The following is a 25,027-nucleotide window of genomic DNA, read 5'->3' on the forward strand; positions in this document are numbered from 1 at the left end:
CAAAGAGGCATGGAATGGTTCCTTTCCTACCATTTTCAGAGGAAGCATGGTCCTACCAAACACCTTTGTGTTGGACTTCTGGTCTCCAGAATTGTTAGACAATGAATTTCTGTTGTTTTAAGCTATCCAGTTTGTGCTACTTTGTTACGGCAGCCCTAGTAAACTAAGAGGATCCTCAAATTCAGGGTTAGAAACCAGTAGAACAAAGGAATGAACACTCGATTATGAATGAGAAGTAAATGTTTTCCTATAAATCTTTGTCACTGAGTAACTCAGTTAATCTCAGTACAGTTTTCTCATTTTTAAATGAGGAACTGAGATTTATTGATTTTTTAGACCATTTCAGCATAAGATTCAATAATTTTAGGACAGTAATCTATTATCTGGTTGGAGTTTTAAGACTCAGAAAATCCACAGTGTGAAGAGTTGCTTTGTTTATCTGTACCAATTCTCTTACTACTAACATAGACATGCAAAATACTGAATAATTTATGATAGCGAGTTAAGGAAAATTTTCAGTAAAAGGAGGCTAAAGGGCACCTGAGTGTCTTAGTTGGTGGAGAGCGCAACTCTGGATCTCAGGGTTGTAGGTTTGAGCTCCATGTTAGGTATAGAGATTACTTAAAACAAAACAAAAACTTTTAAAAATTTAAAAATTAAAAAAAAATAAGAGTAGGCCAGTTCTCATCATCCTTTTTCATTTTACATAATATACAGTAGGGGCACCTGGGTGGTTCAGTGGGTTAAGCTTCTGCCTTCGGCTCAGGTCATGATCCCAGTGTCCTGGGATCGAGCCCCACATTGGGCTCTCTGCTCAGCAGGGAGCCTGCTTCCCCCTCTCTCTCTGCCTGCCTCTCTGCCTACTTGTGATCTCTTTCTGTCAAGTAAATAAAAAAATTAAAAAAAATATACAGTATTTTTCTATTTTCTTTTTGCAAACAGCTATGATGCTCCATGATACACAATTACGTTTATATGTAATACATCACATTTTACCAAAGGAAACATTTTTTTTTTTTTGTCTAAAATTGGTATCAGCAAAGTAAAAGAGTTACTACATTCCCACATTTTTGGATGCTTAGTAGGATCTTATTAGGCACTTACCTCTCTAAGTACTCTGCAAGAAGTTGTTCTGCTGCAGATGAATACATCCACTCACTTCCAACTTTCTTAGTATAGCCAGGTACCTCCTCATTTTTTTTGTTGAATTTGAGATTCAAACCCACATTTGCTTTATGGTCTCCATGAGGGCTGAATTTAAATCACACACACACACACACACACACGTTTTAAAATTTTGTTCAAAGAATACAAAGTTTTGCTTTCAATTCTTAGAAAAACTTAGTTTTGATTGTTCTTCTATAGTTTTCATGGTTATTTCCAAAGTAGCAGTTATTGAAAGACTAGAGGAAAGGCTTTAAAACCCAAGTTAACAAATCATATAAATAGATTATATAACTAGAGAAGAGAATGAGATAAGAAAATGCAGGGAAATATATTATTGAGATTCACACACACCTTCTGATACCTTTTTTCAAGGTTCAATTTGTTAGCTGCTAAAAATAAGAACTGTCTAAATAAGAAACGCCTAAAACATGTGCCATTTAGATGAAAGATCACCATCAGAGGAATTTATGCATAATTTTAAAAGAAAATTCAGAGCAATTAATAAAAGAAAATAAATACTAAAGTATTAACCAGTTTATCTTTATCATTTAATTTTTTCTGCCACTTTAAGTAAATTTCTCTAACATAAACTTACTTTCTCCTAGATCCTCTTCCAATAAATATACTTCCTGTAAACCTTGAAACAAGGTATCCACTCACTCCAAGGCGACTGGCCAACACATATCCTGGGTTGTACTTTATAGAATATTTCTTCAAATATAAAAACAAAAAGGTCAATTATGGAAACACAAAGCATCAAATGTTATTTCTTTACCTTTAAAATCTGGAGATAATCAAGACATCACTAACCATTGGAATGTGGCAATATAAGGATTCTCAAAAGTAAGTGATCCATTTCCCTTTTTATTTTTTTGAAAGGATCTGTAGGCAGAATTTTTCTGCTCCTCTCTCTCCTTAAAGGACAGAATTCCCAAGGATGAATGAAAGGGGGAGGAAATATACAATTTGTGAAACTGCCTCAAGAAATAAAGTCTACTGTAAGTCTAAATGGCAAACTCTGCAGACAAGAGCTATTTTTTAAACATTAATTTTCATATTCCAAGTAGGGACTAGTAAAGCACTAGGGACATAATGAGGCCTTGATGATTATTAACATTGAACTAAAATATGAGTATGTCATCAAAACAGTTGCTACTGAGCACAATTAAAAATGTTCTTCATTATATTTACTATGATATGAAAGTAAGAAGTATATATAGGCTTATAGTTAATACAGTCAAAGAAATATAACCTAAATTTATGTACATAAGGGAAGAAACTAAGATTAAAAAAAGGTATCAGATCATATAATTTTTAAATTAATCAGGAAGCAAATTACAAATCCAGTACCAAAAAAGGTAAGCTACCATATAATCTTGACATAAAATATATAATAATAACACATACTTATTTTATATGGATTTTATATACTATATTCATATGAATGTGTATAAATATAATAAACACTTATCAATTATATGCATATTTTATGTCTATAATAACCCCCAAATGGATAAACTTTTTTTGGTACATGGAATATATAAATTCATTATTAAAATATGTTAATATCCTCGGTAAAGAATGCAATATAGTTTTTCCATCAAGAGCATTATTAGGATTATAAATAATACAGACAATTCAAATACACTTTCCAGAATAGATAGGAGGACTTAAGGTAGTAGTTCTCTTATCATAGGTAGTATTACTTATTTTTCTAATAAGCATCTGGAAATGTATAGGGCCACATCATTCAGTTACTGGCATGGGCCTCTTAGTCTCCAGGGGACAAAGATGCCAACTACGGTATCATATACAGGACAATTCCTGTATCATATACAGGACAATCCTATTTTATATAGGAATTGTCCTATCCAAAATACCAATGGTATTGTTTTTGAGAAATATTTGATTATGATATAATTAAAATTGATGAAGATCATCACAAATATTCTAGAAAATGTAAAGTAAAAAGCAGAGAACACTGGGGTAGAGAAAGAAGATGAGTAAAAGTTAATAAGGTATGTAAAGAGAAAAAGCATAGAGAAGAAGGCATGCCTAGCACACTGTACTTTAGAGGTGGGCAGTCTCTTTCAGATCTAGAAAAAGCTAGGGATAAAGGAACATAAATAATTTTTTCCCTCCACTGACTCCCAGAACAGAGAGCTCCAGCATCTTTATCAAGCAGGACACTCTCCTGGTTTCCTGACTGTGCTTTCTGAATCCTTTCTCCAAAAGACACCTGATGGTAAGAATCTGGAGACTTTTCTGCCTTCCATAATGTTTCTTCAAGTATATGCTGATGTTCAATGCCCTTAGTTCATTTAAAGCTTTAGAGCTTACTATTAGAGAAATAAAAGTGTAAGTATCAATAGCTGGCTGATTGTGAATTAATTTCAGCTGAAGCAATTATCTAATCAATCAATAAGAATATACAACCGATATCAGAATCCTCCTCCTATTGTAATAGGGAAAAATAAAAGGAGGCCAGTGAACATCTTTGGAGGAAAAAGGCCCTAAAAAAGGACGCTGTGAATTTAAATGCAGTTTCCCATTTTTTTCTAGTGATTGTTCATCTTTAGCTTCCATTGCAAAAAGGCCACTACTTTAAACTAAAAATGTAGGCTTTAATTATGAAAAGTTTATTTAAAAAAATCTAAGCCTATTCCCAGAGGATAGGCTAAGACACGTGCCCCTTCTTAAGCTTGAACATGATAACCCATAAAAACTGTTACAGATTAATAATGAGATTTCAATGATTTTTTCCCCCTGAACATTTGCATGAAGTTTGAAAACAGATTCCCCACACTCATTTTTAAGTACTAGACATAACTGTGAGATAATTTAATCAGTACTAAATAAAATATTTATAATGTATTCAAAGGAGGTGGTAAAAATATGCTTCTAACACTTTTCAAAGTTTATCAGTTCTAAATTAGGCAATATGGACTATGGTACTCACATGCTGGTTTTGTATTAAAGCATCAAGATTGGGCTCACATGGAATGCTGAAAACCACACGAATCCTACCTTCTGTAATCACATCCCCTGAATCCTGAACCTTGGAGGGAAAAAGAAAATCACAATGTTTTAGTCTCTTTCACCACATTTTATTTACTTTTCTACTTATTTGAACAATGTTTATTTCTGAAATACAACAAGACAGTAAAATTGGATACTGGAGATTCTCTTAGAATTCATAAATGAATGTGATTATATTATAAATTTGAGCCAATACACATTGCTTTAATAGCCAGTTTTTTTCCTTTAAATTAACTTTTTATTTGCAAATAACTTTAAATTATCAAAAAGCTGCAAACATAAAAACAGGTTAAAGATCACTTATAAAACATTTACCTAGATATTAACATTTTACTCAATCTGCTTTAACATTTGTACTCTATGCATATACATAATTATTTTTTTTTAACTTTTTGAGGGTATATTACATATATCATATCCCTTACCCTTTAATATTTTGGTGAATATAGCCTAAGAAGAAGGATATTTTATTATATAACCACAGTACAGTTACTAAATACACTCATTTTACATTGATAAAATAGTTCAATCAACTGTCCATATACCAATTTTGTCACGGTTGGCCCCCAATTTTTCCTATATTATAATAAAGAAAACCCTCTTCTCCCTCTACTACAGAATTCAGGCTAGGATCGGACATTACATTTAGTTATCATACCCCCTAGCCAACTTAAATCTAGACTATATCCCAAGTCTTTGTCTTTTATAACATTAACATTTTTGAAGAATAAGGTCATTCTTCTCTCTTCATCCTGCCTTTAAAAACAAAAGTGCCTCATTTTGGATTTGTCTGATGTTTCCTTATGATTAAGTTAAGCTCATATATTCTCAGCTAGAATAGTGCATGGGTGATGTGTCCTTCTTAATACCTTGGTATCACATATGGAGGTGCATGACATTGCTCAATTTCTTCACTGTCCAATTAGGTTTTTTTTCTCTTATAACTAATTAATGGTCTGTGGGAAGACACTTTCTAAGGCCATGAAAATATCCTACTCAGATAAAAAAAATTCCCCCTTGATTTAGTTTCCAATGGAGATTGTTACTTGATTCAATCTTTATTGTAATGCTTATAAAATGGTTTTCCAACTCTAGCACACTCCATTTACCTTTGACATGATACTATAAACAAGGGCCCTTCTGTTCTCTATTTGCTTATTTATTATCACTGTGGAATCATTAATTCCTATCCCCCCCAGCCCAATGGTTTATAATCCACTAGTGTACTTTATTATTTTGGTACTCAAACTGTCCCAGATTTGAGCAGTTTGGTAGGAGCTCCTTTGACCTGGTTTCTGTGTTTATGTGATATGGTCCCATCAGTCTTTTGAGCACTTCTTTATTTTCTGGCCTAACCGGTGGTTCTAGAAAATGTAAAGTAAAAAGTTTATCTTCTACCTACCCTGCCCCAGCCTAGTAATGGGCCATTTCTCTGAAAAGCTTTCAGTGGGGTGTATTATTAGAGGTCAAACCTGGAGATTAAATGTATTCATTGTTTCTTAACCTTTTGAGCAAATACAGCTAGAAAGTACATGTATGTATAGGCATATATGCATTCACACACATACAAATATACATATATATCCATATATATGTGCCCATATACAGATGTGTAAACACATGGATGTATTTTTAAAATCATAAGTTCACATTAATACCTTCAATTCTAATCTGTCCCCACAGATTCTTCTTTGCATTCTTCCATTTCATATTTACATGTATCTTTTTCATGTGAGAACTGGAGTTCCTCAAACATCAACACATTTATAACTTCACCAACTCAATAATACAACTAAAATAATTTCATAACTGCTTCATCCACTACCATAATGAATAAACCTGCTAAATAAGAGATTAAGATTTGAATTCTTTCTCCCCTGCCTCTTAACCCCAACCTGCTCAAGATTAAAGATAAAAGATTAAAGTCAAATACTGTGTTTATAAGTTAGACAAATGAATTTTTCCCCTTTAGTATTACATTTTATTTTATACCTAAATGAAGAGAAGTTAAATAACTATCACTTAGAACTAGAAAGAAATTTAATTAGTAACAATAACAGGAACTAACTTCTCCAGTGCAGCCATAATAGGGGGTTCCCAGCATAAAGACCGTACTTCTGGGAGGAAACAAGTCATCCAACGTTTTGATATTGGAGAAACGGGAGTCAAAAGCTCGGATATCCTATACAGAATGAAATATAAAAGTAAATTATCACAGTCAAAAGTCCTATGGATTGGACATCAAATTTTTCTTCCTATGGGGTTATTACCATGCTGTCTGCAAATGCAAAATGTAAAGATTTTCTACATAACAATACTGGCAGTTAAAATGTATTGACTTTATATGCCATTCTTCTAGGTATTTTGTACATTAGTTAATTTCATTCTCAAGACAACCCTGTATAGCACAGATCATTATTAGCCTCACTTCACACATGGGGAAACTAAGGCACCAAAAGGGCGTGAAATATCACCCGCCAAGATCATACAGCTAAAAAGTCAACTCAGGCAGTCTGTGTTCTTAATCACTACACTATACTGTTTCTCAAAATTACAGTATCAGTACATGCTTTAAAAAAATTTTGTCTCAGGCGCCTGGGTGGCTCAGTTGTTAAGCCTCTGCCTTCAGCTCAGGTCATGATCCCAGTGTCCTGCGATGGAGTCCCACATCTGGCTCCCTGCTTGGCAGGAAGCCTGCTTCCCCCTCTCTCAGTCTTCCCACTTGTGTTCCCTCTCTCTCTGTCTAATAAATAAATAAATAAATCTTTAAAAAAATTTTTTTTGTCTTGTTATCACACCCAAAATTACCAATACAAAAGCAAATACTTTTATTTATTTATTTACTAGTTTATTTCAGGCAAACATTTTTTGGAGAATAAAAATCTAAAACTGTAGGCTGTTAAGCTAATGCTAGGCTTTTAATTAGATATTAAGCTTAAAAAATAAATAAATAAAAAAGACAAGTTTCCTAATTATGCACAGAGTGAGCATATAACAACCCTTTCAAAGACTACAGTTTTTGTGGTGGTTCAAGACGGTTCAAGATGGCAGCACAGGAAGATCCTGAATGCCTCTCCTCCCATGGACACACCAAATCTTCACCTACATATGGAACAATTAGTTCCCTCTTAAAGAGACCTGAAAAATAGTTGAACAGCAACTCCACAACAAAAGATTAAAAGGTACAGATTGATTTGGGTAGGAGAGGCAGACATACTATTGCCAAAAACCCTGCCCCTGATGTGGAGACCCACAATCAGGGCGATCTCCTTCTTGAGGAGCAAGGGGTTTGTGTTCTGTATCAGGCACCCCAACCCTTGGAAACTGCACTGGCGAGACAGGCTGCCAAAGTATGTGGCTTTGAAAACAAATGGGGCTTATGTCTAGGAGACCAAAAGGCTGCAGGTAATGGAGATTCTGCTTGTAAAGGGCTTTTGTGCAGACTTACTAGCCCTGAGATCCAGGGTAAAAGCAGTGGTTTGAAAGTACCTAGACCATATGGGGAAAACATTAATTTGCTAATTGTAAAGTTTCTGTCAGGGGGACAGGGGACTGTTGGGACTTTCTCTGGACACAGAAGCGCTGGCAGGTGTTCTTCCTTTGTGTTCTTTTTTTTTTTTTTTTTTTTTGTTCTTCCTTTACTTTGTGTTCTTTTTTGTGTTCTTCCTTTACTTTGCTAGCATTGGCAAGTGTGCTCTGCTAAAGCTGGCAGGCACACCCTACCCCCATGTATATATGGGGTCTCTCTCTCCCTCTACACAGACACATAGACACACACACACACACACACACGGTTATTACTCAGTCATAAAAAATAATGAAGATATTGCCATTTGCAACAACATAGATGGACATGAGGGTATTATGCTAAGTGAAGTATGAGAGAGAAAAACAAATACATGACTTCAGTTAATATGCAATTTAAAAAACAAAACAAACAAATAAAACACAATACAACTAGCAGATACAGAGAAATGACTGGTGGCTGCCAGACAGAGGAATTTGGGGAGATGGATAAAATGCATGAAGCGGCTTAAGGGGTACTAGTTATACTAATACTGAAGGGGTATTAGTTACACAATAAATAAATCATGGGGATGTAACGTATAGCATGGTGACTTTACTCAGTAATAATGTACTACGTATTTGAAAGCTGTAAAACAGTAAATCTTAAAAGTTCTTATCGTAAGAAAAAAATTCTGTAACTTTGTATGGTGACACATGGTAACAAGACTTATATTGGTGATCATTTGGCAGTGTATACAAATACTGAATCATTTTGTACACTTTGAAACCAATATAATATGTCAATTATACATACAGTTTTTTCAAATGATATTAAATCATAGTCTCCATAATGCATTGCTGCATTAGTTTTCTATTTATAAATAAACATTAAATATGATACAGTTTTTTCTTTATATAGCAGGAGGAGTGCAGATTTAGATACAATTGAGATTTGATGGAGACTTACCTTTACAATAGTTTGATAAACAAAAGGAAGAACTTGTTTCGACCATTGTTTCTCTAGACGGACTTCACCATTTTGATTTATTTGATATTTACGACCTGTGAGTAACTGAGCATATACAACTGCGGATGTTTCATTTATTATTATTCCTTTTCTTCTTAGGTAGCTAAAAGAAAGAATAAAAAAGAAACGTAGATATGTATGAGTATGTTGAGTATGTATATATTCTAGGATGATAATCAAACTACCAACTCATAATCAAATGTTTAAATAAAATTTAAATAAATATGCTAGCAGACAGAGAGGCAGGAGGTACATATGTTGAGTATGTATATATTCTAGGATGATAATCAAACTACCAACTCATAATCAAATGTTTAAATAAAATTTAAATAAATATGCTAGCAGACAGAGAGGCAGGAGGTAGAAGGCTCTCTGCACACAGTACAAAAGCATGAAGAGATGAAAAGAGTATAGTCAGAATTTCTAGTATTTCTCAAATAGGAGTTCTAGGAAGAGAAAATGGAAAAGAGATAGGGAAATATCCTTTGGATGAAGAATAATTTTATCTTTAGATCAGAGGTCAGCAGATTTTTTCTGTAAAGGCCAGATAGTAGATATCCTGGGCTTCGTAGACTTTATAGTAGTAGACTTTGTAGACTTTGAGTAGTTTGTCACAACTACTCAACTATGCTATTGTAACACAAAAGCCATCATAGACAGTAAATAAATTGATGACTATGTTTAAGTAAAATTTTATTTACAAGAAATGGGGTCAGTCTAGATTTGTCTCATGACCGTAGTTTGCTGACCTATATTTGAGATTGAAAAGGCTCACTGGAATGAATCCCTCAGCTTCATCTTCTAGCTGATTGAATTTTCTTTTTTTTTTCAACTGAGCCACCCAGTAACCCCTCACTGACTGAATTTTTAGTATGCCTATATTACTATTCAGACCATCTGCTCAGCTCATTATATCATAATTAAAATTTTTTTATTTGTGTTTTATATAAATATATTATTTAATATATACTATAGATATATATAGTATATAGATGAATGACATTATTATATATAACACACACATATATATTTTTTTCCATAGCAGCTTATATATATATATATATATATATATATATATATATATATATATATATTGTTGTTCTCAATGGTAGCCTTGGTCTGAAATAAGTCACGGCGTCTTAAAAAAGAAACAGAAGTCTTCCAACAAATTTTTGAAATGGAGCATTCTGCTCTTTCTTTCTTTCTTTTTTTTTTTTTTTTAAGATTTATTTGTTAAAGAAAGAGAGAGAGCACAAGCAGGTGGAGTGGCAAGCAGAGGGAGAAACAGTCTCCTTACTGAGCTAAGAGCCTGATGTGGGACTCAATCCCAGGACCCTGGGATCATGACCTAGGCCAAAGGCAGACACTTAACTGAGCCACCCAGGCGCCTTCTGCTACCATTTTCTAAAAATCCAGTGGGAAAACCTACTAATTTTACTCAAAAGTTATTTAGCCAGTAATCTTGCTACCAATATGACAAGGATATCCCAAGAAAGGAAAATTATTTGCTAACCTTTCTCATAAAAATAAAAGCAAAAATTCTAAACAAAATGTAACAAATCTAATCCAATTACATATAAAAAGGAAAATACGTCATAGTTTAATAGGATTTACTCCAGGAATTCAGGGATAGATTTATATTTGAAATTCAATCAACGTAATTCACCAGATTAAAAGAAAAATCATATGGTCGTTTTGACAGATGCAGGAAAAAACCTGACAAAATCAGTACTAATTAATGATAAAAACTCTCAACCAACTAGGAATAGAAGGAAATTTCCTTTATCTAATAAAGAATATCAATTAAATAAAAACACTCTAGGGGCGCCTGGGTGGCTCAGTGGGTTAGGGCCTCTGCCTTCGGCTCGGGTCATGATCCTGGAGTCCTGGGATTGAGCCCCGCATCGGGCTCTCTGTTCAGAGGAAGCCTGCTTCCTCCTCTCTCTCTGCCTGCTTCTCTGCCTAATTGTGATCTCTGTCAAATAAATAAATAAAATCTTAAAAAAAAAACACTCTATGGCAATCATTATATTTAATAATGAATCATTTAAGACTTTTCTTTGAAATTGAGAATAGCATCACACGAAAATCATAAATAAGAGACTGTGGGGCACGTGGGTGGCTCAATGGGTTAAGCATCTGCCTTCAGCTCAGGTCACAATCCCCAAGTCCTGGGACTGAGCTCTGAGTCAGCCTCCTGCTCAGCACAAGCAATCTGTTTCTCCATCTCCCTCCAACCCTCCCCCATGTTTGTGCTTGTGCTCATGCTCTTGCTCTATCTAAGATAAATAAGTAAATAAATCTTAAAAAAAAAACAAAATTAATATAAGACAGGTAATCAACTCAGAAAAAGGGCAAAATATATGAACAGGCATTGCACAAAGGAGCATATTCAAATGACCAACAAATATGAAAGGATGCTCAACTTTTACTGTCATTAGGGAAATGCAAATTAAGCCAAATGAAATATCACTATATAGCAATGGCTAAAATGGAAGCGACAATAATAAGTACTGAAGGTAGAGAGAAAATAAATTCTTATAAATTGCTAGAAGAATGTAAATTGATACAATCACTTTGTAACTCTTTTTGGTAGTATCTACTCAAGCTGAGCTTAAGCATTATCCTATGAAGCAGTAATTCCACTCTTAATTATGTACCTAACAGTAATGCATATATACCTATTCACTAAAAGCGCCAAACAACTCAACTATCTATCCACAAAAGTATGGATAAATTGTACTATATTCATACAATGTAATATAATCATTAGTGAAAATGAACAGACTAAACTATATGTAACAACATATGAATATTAGAATCACAGTACGGAACCATAGAGGTCAGGTTCAAAAAGAATACATTCTGTATGAATCAATTCTTACAAAGTTCGAAATAGGAAAAACTAATCTCTAGAGTTACAAATCAAAATAGTTACATTTGGAGGAGAGGAGAAATAGATGGTAATGGCTGGAAGAGGGCATAAGGGGCTTTGTAGGATTATGACAACTTCTCTGTTGGTTCTATTTTTTTTTTTAAGGATTTTATTTATTTATTTGACAGAGGGAGTCACAGCAAGAGAGGGAACACAAGCAGGGGGAAAGGGAGACGGAGAAGCAGGCTCCTGGAGAGCCCCATGTGAGGCTCGATCCCAGGACTCTGGGATCAAGGTCTGAGCCGAAGGCAGATGCTTAAGGACTGAGCCACCCAGGTGCCCCTCTGTTGGTTCTGTTTCTTGACTTACATTCTAGTTATACATGTGAAAATTTATCAAGTAAAATATTTATGCATTGTGTATATTCTTTTCTCTGTATACTTCAATAGAAACTTTCTATTAGAAAAAAAACCTAAAATAGTAATTTAGAATAATAGCTTTAAATTTTCAAGTGGTAGGAAGACTTTTCTCCATTTACTTTTTAAAAGAAAAATTTATTTATTTGAGAGAGTGAGAGTATGTGCAAATGCACACATGTATAGGGGATAAGGGCAAAGGAAGATGGAAATCCTCAAGCAGCCTCCTGGCTGAGTGTACAGCCTGACCTGGGGCTAGATCCCAGGACCCTGAGATCACAACCTGAGCCAAAACGGAGTCAGAGGCTTAATGGACGGAGCCACCCAGGCATCCCTCTCTATTTACTTTAGCTTTTACTTTTATTGCTTTGGGGTCAGTGTTGTGGTCAATATTCTCTCTCTCTCTCTCTCTTTTTAAACAGCTGTGTTTATTTATTTATTTTTAATTTATTTTTAAGTAAACTTTACTCCCAATGTGGGGCTTGAACTCATGACCTTGAGATTAGAGTCATGTATTCTATTGACTAGCCAGGCGCCTCTAGTCTGTATTCTTTCTTTCTTTTTTAATTGAAGTACACTTGGGCAAACAATATTAGTGTTATTTTACTATATAGGCTGTATAGTGTTGTTTTACTATACAAAAATGGCACCTGCCAACTTTGGCACTAGCAAGATAGAAGAAGAATGCAAAAATGGCACCTATCAATGCTTCAGTCCCTGAAAAGAATTCCAATAGGCCCCTGTTCTCCAACAGTTACCTAAGGTTAGCAAATCAATGTCCTTCCCATACGGTCTAGGCAATTTACAAACTTCAGCTTTTACCCTACCTAGGTCCTAGGATAATTGAGTCCATGTGGGAACTCTTTAAGAACACAATCTCCATTTCCTACAACTCTGTTTCTCCTGGCCACAAATCCCACTGGTTTTCAAAGCCAGATGTTTTAGGGCTTGTCTCTCTAATGCAGATTCCAAGGGTTAAAATAACTGATGTGGGGCATTAAATTTTTTTTATAAAAATTTTTATTTATTTATTTGACAGAGAGAGATTACAAGTAGGCAGAGAGGCAGGCAGAGAGAGGAGGGGAAGCAGGCTCCCTGCTGAGCAGGGAGCCCGATGCGGGGCTCGATCCCAGGACCCTGAGATCATGACCTGAGCTGAAGACAGAGGCTTTAACCCACTGAGCCACCCAGGCACCCCTGAGGCATTAAATTTTTAAAAATACTTAACATATCTCTTCTTTTCTAAAGTATAAACAAAACTATACTTTAACTTTATCTTATGTAAAATGTGAGTTAGTACTTAAAAAATAATTCTGTATTTTAATAATTTATTAATAAACTGGCATTTGTCACCAATGATTTGGTAACCACATTTTTTTGGGTTGCCTCATCTCTTGCTTGTTTGAGGTACAAGGTTTTGGAACTTTTCTCCAAATTATCTTCTAAATGCATCATCTTTTTCATAGCAACCCCAAAAGTACTTTCTTATGTCTTTCTTTCAGTCTTCTTTCTCCAATTCCCAATCCTTTTCATTCTATTATATCCTCAATAGTAACCTGTTTAACTGAAGTATCATCAGTTCTCTGTATAGCTCTCTCAAGGAGTAGCCATTTGTTTTCATACTACATATGGGCTAGGATAGGGTGTTCTCCTTACAACCTACCGTGACATTCAAATCCCTCATAGTAAACTACTCTGCTCTTTTCCATTCTATCCTTATGCCCACTATCATCCAGAATGTTCTCAGAGTTTACATATATAACCTACCTAACACCACAGGAATTTAGTTTCACTATCTCCTTACCACCAATAATCTCTTCCATTCCACTTCAGCCATCTAGTCCTATAGCTATGACCTGGGTCATGACATCACCCATAATAGATTTACCTCCAAAATCATTAATCCCAACATCTTATTGTCTAAAAATTTTTCCAGCAAACTTGCTTGTTCAACCCACTTTATGATTTTTTTTTAATTATTTGACACACAGAGATCACAAGTAGGCAGAGAGGCAGGCAGAGAGGCTGGGAGGAAGCAGGCTTCCTGCTGAGCAGAGGAGCCTGGTGTGGGGCTCAATCGCAGGACGCTGAAATCATTATCTGAGCCAAAGGCCGAGGCTTTAACCCACTGAGCCACAAAGGCGACCCTCAACCACTTTATGATTAGCTTAACTTGGGATCTCCAATCCACTGATCCTTCTACTTTCTCTAAAACTATTAACTTAACCTACTTTACTTCTCCTACTATCCCACTTAGATTCCATTGTCTACTTTTTCAGTAACATTCCTGCCAATATCCTTAACTTCCTTGCTTTTCTGTCTTTTCATTATATCCATCTAGCAAAATCCAGTGCTTGTTAAATCTCTGCTTTTTCTAGGCCTGTAACTGATCAACAGAGCTCTAATACCAAAAGATAGGGCAGATCATTACATTTTAAATTAATGTCATTCAACTTCAAAAAGGGCCCTCAATATTACCTATAATTCAACCACATTCTTCTGATCAACTGATACTCTTCTATTTTCTCCAAGGACTTTTTTTTTATAAGTTTATTTATATATGTAAGTAATCTCTACACTCAATATGGGGCTCGAATTCATGACCTCAAGATCAAGAGTATACAAGTTCTTCTGAATGAGCCAGCCAAGTGCTCCCCCAAGCACTATTTTCAAACCTTCTCTGTTTTACTCAAATTTAAGACCAATCTCTCTTTTCCTGCCTCCATTCTAAATAGGTGAATTCAACATTCACTTTACAAAGAAAACAAAGGCAACCGATGAGAGCTTCTCATCTGCTCCATGCCAAACACACATACCAACCTGTATTTGTATATCATCTTGTTAAAACAGAGGAGCTACCTTTTTCCTCTTTAAGAATCTATCTTGTTCCATCTTCAAATACATTGTTTTCTTTCTTTTGAAAATTGCACCTCTCTTCTCATTTTTACACACGATCCTATCTTGCTGAATAAACCAAACACCAAGTCCATTCAATTCTATATCCTTCTTCAGCTATGTCTTTTTTTTTTTTTTTTAAGATTTTATTTATTTTTTTGACAGAGAGAGAGAAAGAGACAGGCAGAGAGGCAAGCAGGGGTTGGGAGTGGGGTGGAAGCAGGCTTCCTGCCAAATAGAGAGCCAAACATGGGGTTCGATCCCAGGACCCTGAGACCACAACCTGAGCCAAACGCAGAGGCTTAAGCCACTGAGTCACCTAGGTGCCCCTCTTTAGCTATGTCTTTTTTTTTTAGATTTTATTTATTTATTTGACAGACAGAGATCACAAGTAGCCAGAGAAGGAGGAAGAGAGAGGGGAAGGAAGCAGGCTCGCTGCCAAGCAGAGCCTGATGCGGGCGGGGCTTGATCCTAGGAACCTGGGTTCATGACCTGATCTGAAGGCAGGGGCTTTAACCCACTGAGCCACCCAGGTGCCCCTTTAGCTATGTCTTTTTTTTTTTTTTTTTAAGATTTTATTTATTTTATTTGACAGAGAGAGAGATCACAAGTAGGCAGAGAGGCAGGCAGAGACAGAGGGGGAAGCAGGCTCCCCGCTGAGCAGAGGGCCGATGCGGGGCTCGATCCCAGGACACTGAGATCATGATCTGAGCCACCCAGGCGCCCCCCCTTTAGCTATGTCTTAATGGTAGTTTTCATTAGAAAGGAAATCTGCTACACAGGAATACAAAAAGGTACCAACATTGTCATATGTACTCAGAGAGTTTCTAAAAATAAAGTCACATAACTTGGTACTCCTTGAAATATTTCATGTGTTATGTTCACACAAAAAAGGATGTACTGAACTTAGGAGAACAAGTCTTTGTTAATAAGATATATGGAGATAAGTGAAATAAGTAATAAGATCTACATTCTTGCTGTAGAAGTCTTAGAGTTAAGGATGGTCTGTGCAAGCATTACTCTTAATCATTAGAGCCATGATCCTCATGTTGATATAATGTGCAAAATCACAAGTAAGTAAGATAAACCCACCCTCAGGGGCAGAGTATCACTGGCCGTATGAATTTCACCTTACAAGACATATTATAGAAGTGCTGGAGAGGTGTGGGAAGAAGGGACAAAATGTAAGGTGATATGAGAGAGGAATATGGTGGTTAAAAAAAAAACAAAAACAAGCAGTCTAAGAAAATGGTAATCAGAATAAATACACCTAAGTGCTTATGAATCCACATAGCCTCGTCTACCCTATTTGGTTAACCAGAGATCCTAAACTGGCAGGCACTAAAAATCATTCTTTTGTATGAATCAACACACATTGCCATCAACTTCAGCAGTCTGCTGCATTGATTATTATCTCTGCTCTTCACGGCCATCAAGAAGATCAAGTCCATCCATATGGGAAGAAACGACAGAACAAGGAGTCAAGAGCTTCTGACTTACTTCACAACTGAAGTTTCTGAAGTTGTTTACTCCTATTATGTCTCCATTTCTGTTACTCTCAATCATTCTTCCACCCATACTAGTCCAGCTTGCAGCCCCACTGCTCAAACAAAATAGCTCTTGTTTATTAATCTTCTCCATAATATTTGACATGACTTATTCCCTTATTCTTCAAACACTCTTTTTTTTTTTTTTTTTTTTAATTTGCATGATGTAACACTTTCCTGGCTGTTCTCCTACCTCTCAGATTGCCTTGTTTCTTTCCCCTTTGTTGCCTCATCTTCCTCATTAGGGTTCCTTTTTGGTTCTAACACTCCAGTCACATTGGCCATTATCATTAATGTTATATATGCTACTTTTCCACTTGCCATAGGAACTTTATATGTACATTTTTCTCATCCTGAAACATGCTCCCTTTTCACTCTGCCTAACTCCTACCCCATATTCAGATAACCAGTTTAATCAACATTTTCTTTTGGTAAGTTTTCTATAACTAAGGCAAATGCCTCCTTAGCTAAGTCAAACTCCTCTATTACATGGTCTCAGAGCACTACTTCTTCAAAGTAATTATCATAATTATAGTTTGATCAAAAATTCACACAAGATGGGGCACCTTGGTGGCTCAGTTAAGTGGCTTCTTGGATTTGGCTCAGGTTCTGATCTCACAGCTCCTGAGACTGAGCCCTGCATTGGGCTCCAGGCTTAGCTGGAGTCTGCTTGGATATTCTCTTCCTCTGCCCCATCCCCCACTCATGCATCTGCTCTCTCTCTCTTTCAAATAAATAAATCTTAAAAAAAAAATTCACATAAGACATTAATGCCCAGTTTTCATCTACCAGCCGTTAAGTTTCATGAGCATAGGGACTATGTAATTTTATTCTTTATGGTATCTACAGTGCCAACCACTAAACCCAGCAAGTATCAATAATTGTTGAACACATGAATAAATGTCTAAACTCTTGTAGTATTCTGAATGGAGTTTCTTGTCAATCAAAGGAGTCGAACAAAACAATCTCTGTTCATTTAAACAAACAAATATTTATAGGCTGCTTTAGCATTAGCCAAAGAATGAGAACAGAGTGTTAACAAAAGTAGATATGTTCCCTACCTTTATGGAGCTTACTATCTAAGGAAATAGTCATTAAAATAATCACACAAATAAATTTATTATTGTGATTTTTATTTATGAACTATAAAATAAAATTCAGTATAGTATGGACTACGACAGGGGTATCTAATTTATACTCTCAGAAAACAAAAAATAGCTCTACCTCCAAAGAGCTGTTTATCTCCTTGTTTTATGCTAGATGGGTTTTTGTTGTTTTTTTTTTTAAAGATTTATTTATTTATTTGAGAGGGAGGGAGAGAATCTCCAGTAGCCTCCATGCTGGGTGGGCACAGAGCCTGATGCAAGCTTGAACTCAAAACCCTGAGATCACGACCTGAGCTGAAACCAAGAGTTGGATGCCTAACTGACTGTGCCTCCCAGGTACCCCATGCTGGAAGGTTTTTTATGGTCTCTTTATATTTTCCCTGTTTACTCATTTTTGAATAAGGATAGTATAGCCTGGTATCAACTCTAAAATTGTGTAAGAGGCATCTCCTTAAATTCCCATTTACCAATGGATGTTATTACAGTTTTAACAGGAAGGGAGATGGATATACATTTACAACACAATTTCATGTGCCATTGCCAATATATATTATTCTGTTTTGGTTTGGAGAATTCTAGTATTTGGATGAAGAAAGAGAAGTCATGGTGGGACCATGGAGGAGGGCCAGTTTCTTAGTTATTTGGCTGGTTACAGACCCTGCATTTCTGAATTCAGGGGCGTAACGGACTTAGATGCAGAGAAGGTAGGAAAGTGATCAGAGAGTAAGGGTGAGGAACAAAGGAAAAATTTCCTTCCTATTTTCATTACATGTGGCCAAGAAATTCAGTGGCAACCTAATAACTATTATTAACTGTTATTCCTAGTATTATGTGATTGTATCTTTTCTTTCTTTGTACATCATGAAGAATTTTAGTGACAAACTGGGCAAAGCTATCACTGCTGCTAACCAGGTATTATTTTAAACTAGGATTGTTGTTTTCTTTAGAACATAAAATGAAGATGTAGTCAGTATTCATAGTGATTACTATGTTAAGTAGGAAATAATGAGAGAACAAGTACATTAGATCACATTCTAGTTCTATGACATTAAATACATTTTGACACTCACTATTCTGAAATTCCTTGTACTTCTTTTGTCCAGTTAGATTGCTCTTTGTCTCCAAGATGGACCACTTTAGATGGTGGGGCAGTTCTTCCCAAATAAAGCTTCTGTGTTCCTGGAGGTTCTTCCAAGTAAAATCTTAAAAATTAAAATAAAATTAAAATTATATTACCTCCAAATTTATGGTTTAATAAGGTGTTTAGCAGCATAAGTCCTCAAAGTGAAAAGGTTTCTACATGATATAACAGCAAAACACCAGAAATCCTTTTTTTTTTTTTTAAAAGATTTTTTATTTATTTGATGGATAGAGAGAGATCACAAGTGAACAGAGAGGCAGGCAGAGAGAGAGGAAGGGAAGCAGGCCCTCCGCTGAGCAGAGAGCCTGATGTGGGGCTTGATCCCAGGACCCTGAGATCATGATCTGAGCTGAAGGCAGAGGCTTAACCCACTGAGCCACCCAGGTGTCCCCCAACATTCTTTTTTTAAACTGTAATATAAAATTTTAGAACAAAGACTTGTAAAAAATTTCAAATATAAAAATTTTATTTTCTCTCAAAAAACTAAATATATAATAAAATATAGATTTTTAAAGAATTAAAAAAAATACTCTCAAATTCAATAAAGTGTATTTGCTAAAAATTTTAACTTGATTCTCATAAACCATTATACCTAACTTCCAGTTGACAGGAAATATGTGGGATGGAGGACCAAGTTAAGTGACACTAGGCAGAGACAATCAGGTAAATCCAGAATTATACAAAATAACTGGCCTGGACTCTTCAAGAAGAGAGGCAGGGAAGTAAACTTAGTTTGCCAGATCCCAGGATATAAAATCAACATACAGAAATCAACTGTATTTCTAGATACTATTTAAAACATAGTATCATCTATAGTTGCTCCAAAATAACTTAAATACTTAGATGGAGCAATTCCTTCTGCCTTATTTTTATTTTTCAAAATTGTTTTAATTATTTCCATATAAATTTTATTTCCATATAAATCCTTTCCATATAAATTTTAGAATATGTTGTTCTGCCTCCATAAAACCTGGGAGAGATTTTGATAGGAGTGCTTTAAGCCTACAAATTAATTTGGGGAGACTTGGTATCTTTACTATGTTGAGTCTTTTGATCCAAATGGATCTCCATTTATCTCCCCATTTATTTCAATTTTTGATTTCTTTCCCCAGTGGTTTCCTTTTTTTTTAGCATACAGATCCTGTATGTAATTTGTTAGATTTATACCTAAGATTGAGACATATATAGCTACAGTAAGAAGACAGTGTGGTACTGGCATAAAAACAGATATGCAGATAAATGCAACAAAATGGAAAACTCAGAAATAGACCCACACAGTTATGCTCAACTGATTTTTTACAAAGGTGTAAAGGCAATCTAATGGAGGAAAAACAGCCTTTTCAACAAATGGGGCTGGAACAACTGAATATTCATTCATAGGCAAATATATGAACCTTGACCTAAACCTCATACCTAACACAAAAATTAATTCACAATGGGTCACGGATTTAAATGTAAAAGGATGAGGTAAAATTATAAAACTTTTTGAAGAAAATATAGAGAAAAGGTATGGGACCTCAGGCTAGGCAAAGTTCTTATACCAAAAGCATGATCTGTAAATGAAAAAACTGATAAACATAACTTCATTAAAAAGGGAAGGGAACTGTATTCTGATGATTAAAAAGAAAAGAACCCTCAAGATTTCTCAAGGAAAAAAAAAAAAAAGATTTCTCAAGAGCTCCTCAACAAAAGCAGTTACCCATAGAAGAAAAAAAAATCACAATGGGACTGATCTCTTGTCAACAAAATTTTATGACAGAACACAACTAAAGTATGCTCACAGAAAACTAAGGAAAAAGGACTGGGCCTCTAAAATTCTAAACCTAAGTGTGAGGAAAGTAAAAATGATCTTTTGGATATGTAATGGCTCATTACATTAGAGAAAATGCAACATTTTCTCTGAAAAAATTACCTTTAAAGGTTCTAGACACATGAAAAATAAAAACAATCAGACTAAATTTACATGAAATAAAGATACAAGATGACAAAGAATAAATTGTCTAAATAATCATTGACAAAATGATCATGAACTGAAATAAAATAAGAAACTATTTCTTAAATTGATGTATTATTTAAATGAAAATTTAAAAATTGATGTATTATTTAAATGAAACCTGGGAGGGGCATGGAAGGTCAGGTTATATATGCCATTCATTCTTGTCAGAAAGAGAAATATATTTGCTAAATAATAACTGCTAGAAAAAAATTAGGATACAGAACTTTCACATAATTAAAAGGAAAAGAAAGCAAAAGGGAAAAGATAAAGGCATCTAAAATATCTCAGTGAGGTATTATGGTTGAACGTTGAATGATGTGATTAAAAGACTTTCATTTTCACTATAGAGTGTAAATATTTTTACAGTAATTCTATCAGGTTTTTTTGGTAATTCTTTCAGTTTTAAAAAATATCATTAAAAGCCATCAAGTTAACAAAACAAATATAAATTTAAAAAATATACATCAAATCTTACTTACTTAGTTTCTCCATCTGATATACCAACAACTCTAGCTTCTTCAAGATGAGGCCAATTAACAAAGACAGACTTTCCAAGCACGGATGAAGCTATATTTTCTACACACTTAAAGTAAAAGCAGAAAAGTTCACTCATATTTCAGGTCTAAGAGTTAAGTGTACAAAGGCAAAATTAAATAATTAAAACCTAGCTTGTGTTTACAAAGGTCTTTAAAATCAATATAAACCTTACCTTAATAATTAAGACAGATATAAAATACCATTTGCTCACTCAAACCATTTATTTCCTACAGTTCCTCCTCTTTTCAACTTTACTCTCCAACTAATTATTCCACCCACTTGAATTCAGTTAGTTTTCCTAATTTGTCTTCTTTAAGTTGTATCTTTATTGCTAACTACTCTTTTTCTTTTTAGTACGTTTCCCAGGATTTCTGGTTGGAGTCTTAATTTTTTTCCCCTTTCCTTTATTTAAAAAAATACATTTCACTTGTTTTTACCCATCTGCCTTTCTTTAACCCTTTACTTTAGTATATATCTATTAAAGTTGACCAAGTTTACCTTCCCCTCTCCCAATCCCTTCTTATTAGAGAGGCACTATGACCAACTTAAGGTATTGTTCTACAGTATAAACATTATGACACCAGGAAGCTTGCCTTCTTCTCATTTTCTCAACAGCAATGGCACTTATTAGTAAAGGATGGCCCACTGACTTTAATCCTGAATGAAATTACTTGGTGAATAAATAGGTTCCAGTGAAATTAAACTGAAGAGCACCGGCGTATAATGTATTACTGTCCCTAACAATAGCCAACATTACTAGAAATAATGTTTAGCAAGAAACCTAGGTTCTTAGTTCTGCTGCTAACTCCATTTAAATTTCTTAATTTGTAGGATTATTGATTTCGAATAGATGCTTTACAAAATTCTACCCAATTATAAAATTCTATGATCCTATTATTCTCATGGTTATTTTTCTCATGGAAACTGAGAAAGGTGGTAAGAATAGCAGAAATGTCTACAAAAGGGCTATTCATGGTTTCATATCAAATAATCAGATAAAAGAATCTAAGAAATCTGACTTCATTTCAGTTTGTAGTTGGTATAATGAAATAAGAACCCTAGACTTAAAATTAGGAATCATGGGTCCAAATTTGAGTTCTATGTCTTTCCAGCTATAGAATCGTAGGCAAATCATTTAAACCCCCCACTGAGGCAGAGTTTTCTTATATGAGAATAAGAAGTAACATCTACCTCACAATGTTTATTTGGTGATAAAATAATATGCACAAAATCTTTTGTAAACTGTAAAATGCTGTATAAATATTTTATATGAAATAATATCTTAGGTAAAAATTCTAGTTTGTTTACAACAACTTTGTAGTCGCAACTGAAATTTAAATACAGATTTTCATTCAGTTCTTTTCTGTTTATTATGCTTAATCATTATTAGCAAATTTTTTTTGAAGATTTTATTTATTTATTTGAGAGAGAGAGATCACGAGTAGGCAGAGAGGCACGTAGAAAGAGAGGGGGGAAGCAGGCTCCCTGCCGAGCTGAGAGACCAATGCGGGGCTCAATCCCAGGACCCTGAGATCATGACCAGAGCCAAAGGCAGAAGCTTAACCCACTGAGCCACCCAGGTGCCCTAGCAAATATTTCTTTAAAAATTACAGATGATTATTTTTAGACTTTTTGCAGCAACTTTTAATAGACACTTCTTAATGTCTAATTAAATGTCTAATTTTATGTCTAACATATAAAGCAAAAGAATTACTATTCTGATAAATAAAACAAGTTTCAACATTAGAACTAGGAACCCATAATTATCCTTTTCCCTTCTACACATGTATTTCTTCTCTCATTCTCCTTTAGTTTTTGAAGGAAAATTTGTCATTTCTCAATTTAATCTTCAGACTAAGCCTAAAATGAAATCCCTTAATACCTCACATGGGGTCTTGTTATCATTAATATCCCTCACCTCTAGTGTCTTTAAGACCTCCTTCCTCTATAGCTCTACCTCTCTCCTTTTGTATGGATTTAGCGTGTTAAACTGCCTCTACCTACATTATGTTTCTAGACTTCTTTTCAATGATAATCTTCCTAAGGGCCCAATCCTTGCTACCTCTACTATCCACCTACCTAGATCCGCCCCCACCCCCCACCCCGACTAGTTATTAGAGGAGTTAGGAAAGCAATTTACTGGAATGAAATCCTCAAAGGCCAATAATGATCCCTGAAAGACAAATTCACAGACCTTGTTTCAGTTTTTATTCTTGCACTACATGTAGTATCTACTCCATGCTTCTGTGGTATTACTTAACTTGGAAATCATTTTCTCACCTCTGAACACTATAGTCAATTTCACTGGTTCCTTTTCCACCCTTTTAACTATGGGTATTTCTTCATGTTGAGATTTGAACTCTCAGAGTCCATTTTCTTCAGGAAAATGAGCCCTAAGGCCTCAGCCATCACTCCTTGTTAATGACTCATATAGCCCTACCTCCTTCCAAGCTCTAGCTCCAGGTATTGTGTATAAGCAGACTTTCTCCACTGAGGTTCTTCATCTGAACCACAGAACACAAAAAATAATTTGACTATTCTTTTCAATTCTCCAAAGGATGGTGCACAATAGTCCCACTCTAAATGTACAGAAAATTAATCTACTACATTCAAATGGATGACTTAGGGAGTTAGGGCTTAAAGCTCTTGTGGAACTCTTGTTGAGAAAGTCTGGCAGGGCAGCACCAGTTAGACACCCTGGCATCACCTTAAAATTCCATCATTACCTATCATTAATCCCCTCAAGCCAGAGACTTTCCCACTTTAACTTCCTTATTCCAATAAACAACAACTATTTACTAGTTAACTAGGCTTGACATCTCAGTCATATTTAATATTTTCTTCCTCTTTTCATCCTCTATGTTTGAACAGATGATGAAACTTGTCAATTTTAACAGTCTTATTCATCTAGATCTATTACTACTTTCAGTTTTTGTCCTTATTACCTAACATTTCCAAACCATAACCTCTTAACTTGCAGGCTTTTTTCATTTTCTTCCATTTCTTTTTTGTGCAATTTAGTCTATTATACTGCCACCGAATTAATCCTTATGAAAATATGATTTCAAGGTAACAGTTACGGGAAAACAAAGTCCAAACTGCTTAGCCTGGTATTCAAGGTCCTCCATAATCTGGCCTCAATCTGTTTTTTCAACCTTATTTTCTACTACTTGCTAACACAAGTCCTCTGCTTCAATCAGGTTTATCTATTCCTTCTCCTCAAATACATCACATTCTAAAAAAAGAAAATGTATTAAGAAAAATTTCAGACATACAAAAAGGTTAAAAAGAATAAGATAATGTATCACACATTTATTTCCAGCTCATGTTATTCCTTTCAACTAGAATACCCTTTCCCTACTTTTCTCCTCTCTCCTCTCACACCCAGCTCAAGCCTAGTCTCATTTATAAGCTTGTACTTAATCTTCAGCTCACACAGTTTATCTTCTTTCCAAAATTCATGGAATATTTCTTGCTCATTACATCATAATTATATATTTCCTTTAAATTTTATGTAAATGTTTCTTTATTTTATCCTTATTTACCATGAACTTTTGGAATTATTATATGTTATACTTCTTTGGTAAACACATTCCAACTAGAACAGTTTAATGCATAATAAGCACCTAATAAATATGTAACAAGGAAAATACTTACAAGTTCATCTGATTCTGCATTCACTAAGATTTCTAACATCATGTTTTCTCCACGACTGCTTTGCTGGAATACTTGAACCCCACTCTTCTTCAAAAAAAACTTTAAAAGAATTCAGAG

General features: G+C 34.8%; 1 protein-coding gene across 3 annotated transcripts in view; it reads right to left on the reverse strand.

Moving 5' to 3' along the window:
* The window catches only part of XRN1 (5'-3' exoribonuclease 1), a 102,785-nt gene that overhangs the window by 44,112 nt on the left and 33,646 nt on the right, over window positions 1-25,027 (reverse strand). For all 3 annotated transcript variants that reach the window (XM_082712959.1, XM_082712958.1, XM_082712960.1), the window contains exons 18-25: window positions 24,911-25,009; window positions 21,196-21,299; window positions 18,650-18,781; window positions 8,681-8,843; window positions 6,275-6,388; window positions 4,127-4,225; window positions 1,763-1,878; window positions 1,105-1,251 (exon numbers count right to left, since the gene is read on the reverse strand). In XM_082712959.1, coding sequence (XP_082569085.1) covers window positions 1,105-1,251; window positions 1,763-1,878; window positions 4,127-4,225; window positions 6,275-6,388; window positions 8,681-8,843; window positions 18,650-18,781; window positions 21,196-21,299; window positions 24,911-25,009 — 974 coding nt within the window. The remainder of the gene's footprint in view (window positions 1-1,104; window positions 1,252-1,762; window positions 1,879-4,126; window positions 4,226-6,274; window positions 6,389-8,680; window positions 8,844-18,649; window positions 18,782-21,195; window positions 21,300-24,910; window positions 25,010-25,027) is intronic.

This window comes from Mustela nivalis, assembly GCF_964662115.1.
Source record: "Mustela nivalis genome assembly, chromosome: 1".
NCBI lineage: Eukaryota > Metazoa > Chordata > Mammalia > Carnivora > Mustelidae > Mustela > Mustela nivalis.